At 41.8% G+C, this 12,026-nt stretch overlaps 1 protein-coding gene across 3 annotated transcripts in view; it reads left to right on the top strand.

Annotated features, from left to right (window-relative positions):
• The window catches only part of klhl13 (kelch-like family member 13), a 57,117-nt gene that overhangs the window by 30,679 nt on the left and 14,412 nt on the right, over positions 1-12,026 (top strand). For 2 of the 3 annotated variants that reach the window (XM_061739648.1, XM_061739645.1), the window contains 3 exons: positions 2,657-2,789; positions 4,028-4,224; positions 7,794-8,589. In XM_061739648.1, coding sequence (XP_061595632.1) covers positions 2,657-2,789; positions 4,028-4,224; positions 7,794-8,589 — 1,126 coding nt within the window. Of the gene's footprint in view, positions 1-2,656; positions 2,790-3,984; positions 4,225-7,793; positions 8,590-12,026 lie in introns of those variants that run through there. The other variant, XM_061739647.1, reaches the window with a different exon arrangement.

Raw genomic sequence — 12,026 nt, 5'->3', positions numbered from 1 at the left:
ATTTGTCTTTGGCAGTCAGGAAGGAGCATACAGCACATCTTAGATTGATGGCTGCCTCAGCATGTCGTCACTCATTGACTACGTTTACATGCATCAATAACCCTTTTCTAACCCGAATATTAGCAATAACCCGGTTGCACACGGCCATGTAAACACCAATAACCCCTTTGAATAACCCGAACTTGCTCATATTCCGGTTTTTAAAAACCCGAAAATGACCCCTGGGTTACTCCTTTTCTATCCTGAATATTTGGTCATGTAAACGCCTAATGGGATTTCCCCATCAAAAGGAACATGAATCTGTTTTCTGCGCATGTTCTTTTCACAAGGAATCTTGGTCTTTTGAGTCCAGGAAGTTCTTATAAACACTGAGAAACGCAAGACCAGGAGGAGACTAATCACTTCATAAATGTAATGAAAGATATGAACATTTTGTCATTTGTAGACGGTAGAAAGTACCGGGATAGCCAGATTTACAAAAAGGTGAGCAAAAAGTTGGGCGAAGCAGGATTTGTAGAAGCGGAAATGACGGGAATTGCGTCATGACGTTCTCCGTGCGTCGCTGGTTTGATTGAGAAATGATTCCAATCACCATGTATACAGGGATAACCCTGTTTACTCACGCATGGAAACAGATTATTCCCAATGTTCCAGTAACCGGAATATTGACCTTAACCTGAATTTTGACTGCATGTAAACGTAGTCATTGGCTTCAAGTGAGAATCGCCCTAAACAATGTGTCGGTGGCCACTGGCGCGGCATCGTTTGCTGCCGCAGCAGCGGCTGTTCCTGGTCACCAGTTCTCACTGAAAATGAGCAGCCATCATTAATCTTTTGCTTTCACAGCGCAGCGAGATAATGATTTGCATCCTGATCATAAGATCTGTGAGATCCTTTGTTAAATGATGCATTTGCAAGCATAACCTGACCACCAGTTGAGGCAGATTGAGTTGTCAATTCAGTTTTGGTTTATTTTCTTGCTTGGAGGCCATTTGCACTACCTGTCATAATCCCTGTTTCATTGGATATAGAAACAAGGGCAGTCAAATTAGCATAGAGAAACAGTGTCCTAATCAATGATGGGGAGAGACTGAGTGGAGGTTGCCTTGTACCGAAATAAAATGCTGCATAATTTAAAATCAGAATCAGAATCATGTTTATTTGGCCAGGTCAGGTCAGACAAGACATGGAATTTGACTCGGTTATTTTCACTCACTTTACAGTAACTGGCATCACCGGGAATCACAGACGAGGACATCTGCTTCCATGTCAGGATGATGGCTTTATTTATCTCTTTTTTCGTAACATTACGATTATTAATACACAGTTTGAAAGTGTCGTACAGGGAAGGGTGACTGCAGACAGACTTTCCCAATAGCCACATCAGTATCAGTGAATGTCATATTTCCAAAAAATATTAGAGGGAAGGGAAATAAAATCTTTTAACTGACTCAAGTAAAAGCTTTCTGTCTGTAATGATGATTTACGGTAAAAGCCAGTAAGTTATTGGAGATATTCACCCCACTCGCCCCCCATGAATCCAGACTTGTGAGCCAGAATGATAAAGCAAAATGTTTATTATATAAAATGTAAACTCCAATAAGATCAAATCAATTCAAATAATGGGACCCTCTACTATGACAAGCAGGACTTCTTCTAGAGCTGGTCTGAGCTTGTGAGTGGGAAGGGGCCTGGTAAAGGCGAGGTTCATAGAAAGAGGAACAGAGCAATGGACACAAATACAGATAATGAGAACTTGGTTCCTATAGAGGAGCAAAAACAGCTGCAACTAGTGGAGAAGACGGGATAACAGCAGATTATCAGCTTAAATTAAAGGCAGTTGGACTTGACAGTGACCCGTACAGTAACCCCAAGAACCAGTGGTCCATGGACATTAATATTTGGCCACGGCACGAATCCAGTTTCCTGATATTTATATGTACTTCATTTCTACGCCGGGGAAATACACGAAGCAAAGCTTGAAGGCTTACTAAAGTCTTGACGCTTGGTCCGACTTTTGTTGGCGAAATTAAAGGAACGAGGACACTGAACTTTATGATTTGACCGTTTAACGTTAGCTACCCAAAAATCCAACATTACCTGATACAAAATGGGAACCACAAATCCACGTTTCGGTGCCTGGAATCCAGTTGTTTCTGTGAATTGCAGCGATCCATTTGTCTCTCTTAAGCTTATTTTTCGGCAGTCTGTAAAACGATCTGTGACGTCATGTGCATTCCCTCTATTGGCAAATGACAGCTCTTATTAACATATATACAATTTTTTTTTAAAGTGAAAGGTGCAGCAGTATGAGGTAGACATGATTATTGAAAGGTGCATTGTCACCGCATATGATTGTGTTATTGTTATTTTTGTTGTTATTATTATTATTATTGCACAGTGATTGATTTCTCTGAGACTCTAAGTGATGAGAGTTCATCAGAGCAACAGTTTGGGGGAAGAAACTGTCTCTGAATCTGGAGGTTTTAGCGTAAAGAGCTCTGTAGCGCCGACTGTGTCCTGGGTGTGAGGAGTCTGCAGAGATGCTACCTGCCTGTTTCCTGAACTGGAAGTCCTAGACCAGTAACACTTTTCTTTCACATAAATAACATTTCTCTCCTGTTTTTATTTGTTTTTTTGGGTTTTATCTCTTCAGGGATTTGACCAGCTCAGAATAGAAGGTTTGCTATGTGACGTGACGCTGGTGGCTGGCGATGGCGACGAGGCGTTCCCCGTGCACCGGGCCATGATGGCGTCCTCCTCAGACTACTTCAAAGCCATGTTCACAGGTAGGAACTGCACAGCCTGCCCGCTTGCATGTTTAATGTACTGGCACGAGTTAAACGAGTCCCATTGAAGTGTTTATTTATTCCTTCTCCTTCGCTTGGTCGTTCAGCAAAGCATTTTTAAATACACAAACTCATTCATAAATTTGTCACTCAGTCCGTCGTGTTTACAGTGTTGCGTCCTGAGAAATGACTCACTTTGACATCGTGCCTACATCCTTCCAGTTGTAGTTCAATCAATCAATCCCATTTTATTTATATAGCACCTTTCATCCAGGTACATGAAATACAAAGTGCTTTGACATTTTGACTGAAAAATAAGCGTAATAAAAACAAAAAAATAAAAACTGGGAGACCAATGCACACTGACATATAATATAGTTAATTAAAATGAAATAATGATAAAAGTTCAAGGATTAAGGCTAAAAAATAATCAGTCCACAACAATAAAATATAATAATAAAAACATTACAAGAAATAGATAAATAAATAAAACAAATACCTTAAAAAAAATGTTAAACAGAATAAAACTATAAAATTTGATGCTACATAAAAGCCAGACCAAAGAGATGAGTTTTTAGTCTACGTTTAAAAATGTCCACATTTCCAGCTCCTCTCAGATCCTCCGGCTTTTCCACAGTTTTGGAGTATCGTGGATAAAAGCAGCATCACCAAATGTTTTAGTTCTACTCTGTGGAACAGCTAAAAAGGAAGAGCCAGAGGATCTGAGTTCCTTCCTGGTTCATATTATTATTACAGCATTCTTGATTATAGAAATACAGTAAATAAATGCAGGTGGAACTGGGCTGACATCTTTCATCGTCTTGGCAGACTTTGTGCAGATCCAGAAGACTTTTTGTGAATAAACACAATGTGTGTAAGGTATTATTTAAAAAAAATGCTGTTATATTTATGTAAAAAAGCAACTTTACTACTTTGGATAAAATTTGTTTGCATTAGTTTGTATATAATGAGTAGTGCAAGAGGATTATTGGGATCTCGGTTTTTTCAGTAGCGAATGCATTTTGAGAGTTGCTATAAAAAATATGTCACGGCACAAGTTCAACAATGAGAACAGTATGTACAGGCTGTTTTACTCTTAAAAACCTTTGGCTGATATTTGCCTGTAAAGGCTGCATAACTATTCCTATTTTTAGCTTTTCTTTTTTTGACTTTTACAGTATTTGTTTGTCTCCAGGGTAAGATGACGTTAGTTAATCCATCACTCTGTCCTGATGCAGGTGGGATGAAAGAGCAGGATTTGATGTGCATCAAACTTCACGGAGTGAACAGAATAGGCCTGAAAAAGATCATTGACTTCATCTACACGGCAAAGTTGTCCCTCAACATGGAGAACCTGCAAGATACTCTTGAGGCTGCCAGCTTCTTACAGATTCTTCCTGTGCTGGACTTTTGCAAGGTTTTTCTCATTTCTGGGGTAAGTTTTTTTTTGTTTTTTGTTTTTTGGGTCACTGTCTTAAAAGAAAAGAAATAATGGATTAGATTTTTATCACATCTATGTGACCATGTCTATAATATCAATGTCATATGTGTATACTATCTATGTAACGTCTATATTATCTATGTAACCACATCTATAATATCTATGTAATCATGTCTATATTCAGACCCGTCGCCAGACCTCAGTCTTAAGGGGGGCATATCAACTGCATGGGGGGGCACCATTACTTCAGCCATATATTCGCGCAACACTGATACACGTAAGCATCACGTTAAACATAACCAACAGCAAATATGCCCAGCTATATACCCTATATAGCATAATTCCTCTCAATTTTAAGCATAACATCAAAGCAGTATCCACAAAACATTGAAGCAATATCCACAAAACACTTGACTATGCAACATAGATGTAACACCAGAATCATCTCTCAAACTGAAAAAGCATCACGGCGGGTGCATTTTAAAACAGTCAACATGGATATGCATTTCCATTACGCACACGCGCCCGCACACATATACACACAGGCACACGCACTTTGATCCTACTTTTAGTGGAGGCAGCGCTGTCCTCTTATTAGTCCATCCTGTGTCAGCACAGCGGGAGGCAGCGTTTCTCCGAGCTGAACCTCCTCATCAATGAATCCCTCCACTGGGACTTGAACCTGTGAGTGAGGTCCTTTTCAAAAGCGAGTTGAATCAGCTGGGCCTTGCGTCTGTGCAGTATACTGCGCCGATGCTCCGAGAACAAGTTTTTGAGTGTGGAAAATGAGTTTTCACATACTGCTGTGGAAGCTCCTAAAGTTAGGGCAAGGGTGTATGCTGTGACAACAGTCGGCATAGCCTGGAGAGCACAGTTGAATGTGCGAAGGATGTTGGCTATTGTCCATTTTCCATCTTCGGGGGGGACCGGGGTGTCGGTCATTTTCTTCGCCAAGAACTCACGGGCCACAGCATATTCAGATTCAACCACATCAGCTCCAGCTAATTCCAGTAGAGGGGTTACCTTTGATGGGTCCAGGAAATTATTCTCGGCCTCTGGATCCAGAGCAGCCAGTGCGCCTATGAGCTCGCTGCTGCGCTCTCCAAAACGCGCATCCATCTCTCCCTGCACAGCAGCGATGACACTGTAAAATAGCCTCTTGAACTCGGTCTTTTCGTCTGTCACTCTGTGCTTGCCCAATGGTTTCTTCAACTGCAAATTCACGGAGGTTTTTGTTAACTGTGCGTCTTCTCTTGCTTGGACCGGGGCCGGTCACTGGCACAGCCTCGCTGGCCGTGACTGGAGGAGCGCAGAGATCCCATAGCGCAGCAAATTCATTTTCTGTGCGCAGTGTCTTCACACAGTCAGAAGCGCTATTCACAAGTGTCACTGCAGTGAACAAGTCCATATCTTCGCCAGCAAAAACTAGACCGCAGATTAATTCGTCTAATTCGGTTATTGACGTAGCCTACGTCAATAACGGTTATTAACGTAGGCTACGTCAAGTACGTAATCTGACGTTTTGGCCGTTGCAGTGTAAATTTCCCAATCAAACATAAACACACCATTCTTCCATTATATCTTTAATATTTTATTGATAAAGAGAGCAACATTAGTATTTTTAACAAAAAAATAATAAAATAAAGATTAAAAAAATGTTTGTTTGTTTTTTACATGCACCCAGTGGGGGGGCACTGTCGCTAGCGAACGGTGTGTCTATATTATCTATGTAACCACATCTATATTATTTATGTAACCACGTCTATATTATATATCTAACTACATCTATAATATCTATGTACCATATCTATATTATCTTTGTAACCACGTCTATATCATCTATGTAACCATGTCTATAATATCGATGTCATATGTGTATGATATACACATATGAGGTTTCTTCAGAACAATCAAAGGTCTGTTATGGTGTTCCACAGGGTTCAGTGCTAGGGCCAATCTTGTTTAGTTCATACATGCAGCCCTTGGGAAGTATAATCCAGAATCACGGCATACACTTTCATTGCTATGCTGATGATACTCTATTTGTCTAAGAAGCCCGATGAAACAGAACCGTTAGTTAAGAACACTCATAGCGCTCACCATGGTTGCATTGTTCATTCACTCCATTCATACTTGATGGTAAACTACATGAGCAGCCACAGCTGCCCCAGGGCAGTATGATGGAAAAGTGGCAGCCAATATGCTCCTAACAGAACATTCATACACATTCACACACCAGCGATGCCCTCACTGGAGCCAAGGGGGGGGGTTGCCCAAGGACACAACAACAGATGACTGGGGGAGCGGGGTTCCAACATTGGACGACCCGCTCCACCACCCGAGCCACTTCCGCCCAATAAGTAGACATAATAATAATGACCTGATATTAAAAACACTAAAATCAGTTTAATCAAATTAATTTGTGCTAAAATACATGGATAAGATATGAATTGCATTGAAAGTTCATTTTGAAAAGGGTCTATTAGCTGGGAGGGAAGTTTTTGATATTTGACATGGTGTTAGGTATGGACATAAGGTTTTAAAAAACAACAGCAAACAAATTGGGATGGCCCCCTAGTGGCCGGTTTGCAGAAAATTCAAAATGTGTATTATTTTAATAAAATCCTATTCTTTCACTGTGACTTAGTTCTGAGGTTCTGTTCATCTTAAGCCTGAATGAAGCCACTGTTCTCACCCAATGAGATTATTGACACTACAGTGATAGTGACCTGTCCAATAAACAGAAAATTGCATTCCTTGGGGGTGAAAATAGGGGCCTAGAGCCCTATATAATCTTTCTATGTGACTTCATTCTAGAGATATGGAGATTTTTGTGCAAAAAATGACCTTGAAAATTAAGTTTGAACTTCAACATGACCTTGAAATAGGACATTTATTTCAGAATTAAATTCCTAGCACCAAAAAAGTAGAGAAAGTGACAATATACAACAATCTAGGACTAAGAGAAGCTGAGATATGACCTTTGGTCTCTTCGGCGGGAGCCATTTAGAATTTTCTGCAAACCGGCCTCTAGGGAGCATCACAATTTGTTTGCGGTGGTTTTTGAAAACCTTATGTCCATACCTAACAGCATGCCAAATATCAAGTATCGAGTATTAGGGCCATGCAGGAGAAAAAATATTTAGGGGAAGATTTTTTTTTATTGTGCACTTCGAGAAAAAAGTCGTAGCCTAATGTTGAGAAAAAAGTCGAAATGTCGAGATTAATGTTGAAATACAATTTCGAGAAAAAAGTCGAAATTTCATGAATAAAATCGAAATTTCACCTTTTTTCTCAACATTTCAACTTTATTCACGAAATTGACTTTTTTCTCAACATTTCGACTTTTTTCTAGAAGTGCATAATGAAAAAAAAAAAATCTTCCTCCTCTAAAATATTATTTTTATTTTTCTCCTCCCTGGCCCTAATACTCTTCCGTAATATTCAGTGTTTGTAACTGGGATATGATCTTTTATTAGTAGACTTCTAAGCACAAGCTGAAAAGCTGCAGTCCTATAAGTCTAAGTTACAGTTACAAGACTTTCACTTCTCTTCCTTTCCAGGTTTCTCTCGACAACTGCGTAGAGGTGGGACGCATTGCCAACACATACAACCTGACAGAGGTGGACAAATACGTCAACAACTTCATCCTGAAGAACTTCCCCTCCTTGCTGGGCACAGGAGAGTTTGTGAAGCTGCCCTTTGAACGCTTGGCCTTCGTGCTGTCCAGCAACAGCTTGAAGCACTGCTCTGAGCTGGACCTGTTCAAAGCCGCGTGCCGCTGGCTGCGTTACGAAGACGCTCGCATGGACTACGCCGCAAAGCTCATGAAGAACATCCGCTTCCCCCTCATGAACCCCCAGGAGCTCATCAATCACGTGCAGACGGTGGACTTCATGCGCACGGACAACACCTGCGTCAACCTCCTGCTGGAAGCTAGCAATTACCAAATGATGCCCTACATGCAGCCGGTCATGCAGTCTGAACGGACAGCCATTCGCTCGGACAGCGCCCACCTGGTCACCCTGGGGGGCGTCCTGCGCCAGCAGCTCGTGGTGAGCAAGGAGCTGCGCCTCTTCGACGAGAAGGCTCACGAGTGGAAGGCCCTGGCCCCCATGGACGCACCGCGGTACCAGCACGGCATCGCCGTCATCGGGAACTTTCTCTATGTTGTGGGTGGCCAAAGCAACTACGACACCAAAGGCAAAACGGCAGTGGACACTGTATTCCGGTACGACCCTCGCTACAACAAATGGATGCAGGTGGCATGCCTTAATGAGAAACGGACCTTCTTCCACCTCAGTGCACTCAAGGGACACCTGTACGCCGTCGGGGGGAGGAACGCTGCCGGGGAGCTCGGTAGGTTCACGTCCCCTACTTTGTTGTGGAATGTTTCCTAGAATATTGTGTTGTAGCCAATTCCGAGTTGTGCTGTGTGTGTATGTATGTGTGGGTGGAAGTTGTCATTACATCACCTGCGCACCTGTGGGCATGGGAGGTAATTGTCAATAAGAGGTTAGATATGGGAGACACAGGTGATCAGGCGCAGGGGAAGCCACACAGTTTTTCAACCGTGCACAGAGTTTGTGTGGGTCCATATGGTTGTTCTATCACCAGCAGCTTATTGTGTTCTTGTTTTTGATAATACACCGGCTCGTCAGCACCCAGTTTTTTGTAGGTGTTTTCTGAGGCTTTGCACATGCAAAATAAAGTGTTGAACGCAGCTCCCTGTCGGACCACTTCTTTCGGAACCAGCATGAGTTGGAAATGGCTTCAAATTCCCTCACATGGCATTTTTTGAGGATAGATTGCCATAACATATTGTATGATTTTAAAGATTTAACATCAAGCAGTAGCATGGAGAGGAAAGTTTAATGAGCGTGTGAGCAAACTATTACCACGTCATTACCATTCAAGATTCTTTATTGTCATTGTTCATATTGCATAGCAACGAAATTCCAGGTGCTTCATCGCAAGTCCTGGTCCTCCATATAAAGTGCAAGATGAGTAAAAGAAACTGTTTTTGAGTCTGTTTGTCCTGGTCCCGGAGGGGGGCAGGTCCAGCAGGTGCTGGGCAGGATTGGGGGGGGGTCTCTGGTGATGGCTTGAGGGAGGGGGGCGGGGGGGGGTCGGGAGGAGCAGGCGTTCAGGGTCAGGTTGTTAGACAGCTGCAGGACCTGGTCTCTGGAGGCGTCTCGTCCCCTCCTGAGATCAGCCCCCCCCAGTGTTGCTGCTGTGGGCCGGTCTGCAGTCCGAGGTGTGGAGGTTGGACAGGAGAGGGTTCATATCTTTGTGGTTGGGCTGGAGTGTTTTCGCAAAAGCCGGCATCGGAAAGTGACTCGGCTGCTCAGCACGACCAGAGAGCAGCGAGCTTGTGCCCGTCCCAGCGCTGATCAGTTCTCCCAGTCTCAGCGCGATCAGACTCGGATGAAGCCCGACACGCTGAGTCCTGACAACTGATTTATGTAATAAATAAAGGTGGATAGAGTACTCGACCCCAGTACTTGAGTAAGAGTACAAATACTACTGGTCAAAATTTACTCCGTTACAAGTAAAAGTAGCTCAGTCAAAATATTACTCGAGTAAGAGTAGAAAAGTACTTGCTTTTAAAGGTACTTAAGTATCCAAAAGTAAATGCTTTTAAATTTACTTTAAGTAAAAGTAAGAGTAAGAGTAAGAGTAAATTTCTTATTTTCCACATCAGTGAATTACTATATTTTTTCTAAATTAATTTAAGGATCTTTTAACTCTTGTGTCTGAGAATTAACTCTTTGAAACCTGATGTGCTGCTTTTAGAACCACAATGTTATATAAAACCTGCAGAAACACCAAAAACAAATCAAATGAATGGGATCATAAGAGGACAGCAGATGATGCAGAGTTTATTAACAATCATGAACTGAAACCAAATGAACCTGCACCATCTAACTAAGTCTGGATCCCCCTCCTGACGCAGGCGTAGCCATTGTCTGTCTTCACTTGTTGCGGCTCTGTCTTGACAAACGCAGGCTACTTTGGCGGTATCGTTTTGAGGAGGCTTGACGCTTTACGTACATCCCAGTGGAGAGCGTGCACTGTGATAGGTCTCCTCCTTTGACAAAAACAGCTTGCGTCCAATAGGATTTTAGGGAAGAAGAAAAAAGAGCAGACCTGAAAGTAACGAGTACTTTTCAGCCTTCCTAGAAATTTACTCGAGTAAAAGTAAAAATATTTGTCTTGGAAATGTATTCAAGTAAGAGTAATAAGTACCAAAGAAATCTAATACTCAAGTAAAGTACAAATCCTCTGGATATGTACTTAAGTACAGTACTCAAGTAAATTTACTCTGTTACTGTCCACCACTGTAAATAACTTAAATAAAGTACAATCAAACTAAGTTTTGCTCCCGCTCTATTTTTAAATACGCACACTTGTATGCTTGTGTGTGTGTGTGTGTTGTAAGGCGGCGCTCCATGTGTGTAGAGGCGACTTTTCGGTCGGTGTGTGTGTTTTAAATACAGAAATGACACACAAAATTGAGGGTGCGCCTTTCCACACGGCGCCCGTATGGTCGTGAAAAATACGGTAGTATTTTAAAATGACCAAAATATGTTTCTAAATTATTTAGCAAGATAAAAACTTTAAAACGTATTTTATATATATATATATATATATATATATATATATATATTCAACATTTAATCATACTACTACTCCGACAGGTTGTTAAAGGAAAAATGTTAAGAAATTTTGCTCTCATATTAAAAGAGACATTTTTCAGAAATGATTTTATGTCCTTGCAATCATTTTTTGTGCATATTTTATACATTGGAGACACAAAATGAAGGTGAGAAAAACAAAGTCATCTGTATACAGGGTAAACCAAAGAGAAATGTATAAAAAAAAACAATTAATGTTAATTTTTTCAATTATTGTAAATTATTGTATTGTAAATTATTGTTTATTTGTAACAAATCACTTTACTCTTTTGGTGCTAGTATGTACTGGTCGGGGCCCGGCTGGTCTTAGACACAAGTAGATGGGGTTCCAAGGACAAAAGGTTGTGAACCACTGCTCTAGTAGATGAAACTGAGTTGTAAATACTAAAGCAGACTAAAGCCTGTATAACAGCTGCACAGATGGAGGGATGCACCGGAAACTGTACAGTTTGGGAGAGTTTCACCTGTTGTTTGATGAACTTAGACTCAGTCCAGATGAAACACCATTTAGTTTGGTCTGGAATCAATGTTTCCCTCTCTGGTAGAGGTTCTGAGAGCAGATGTATATTTATGTAACCCACATACTCCCTGTAGACCACAGAGAGGTGCCACCCAGTACTTAGACTCAGCCATAGAGCTTCAGCAGGCAGACAGAAGAGCTGGTTTCTCTTCTGGGCTATTATTAGCCCGGAGAGCACCGCCCCCCGCCCCGGCCACCCCGGCCCGGAGAGCACCCCCCCGGTTCACTGCCGGTCTACTCCTCCACCTCTCTCAGCTTTCCATTGCTCTGTGTTTTCTCTGCATGTGGTTCAGTCCTGTTATTTCTGGGCGAGCCCTGCCCCTCAACCCTGGAGGGGTTACACGGGTGTGGTGTTATTGTCGCGTCCTAAATGCCTGGATTTCAAAAGGGAAGTTTAACAACATCAAGACGCATATTTAGAGTGAAATCTCAGTTTTAATGAGCACACGCTGCATCCTTTTGGTTACACGATCGCCCTTCCCCTTTGGGCTTGTGGTTTCTTTCAAATGAGCATACAAAGGCTTATTGTGAAAACAAATTGGTTTTATAAAAAGAGGAAGAGTTTATTTGTGTTACTG

This window comes from Cololabis saira, chromosome 14, assembly GCF_033807715.1.
Source record: "Cololabis saira isolate AMF1-May2022 chromosome 14, fColSai1.1, whole genome shotgun sequence".
Lineage (NCBI taxonomy): Eukaryota > Metazoa > Chordata > Actinopteri > Beloniformes > Belonidae > Cololabis > Cololabis saira.
The sequence above is the reverse complement of the archived record's forward strand: the minus strand, read 5'-3'. Positions and strand labels throughout refer to the sequence as shown.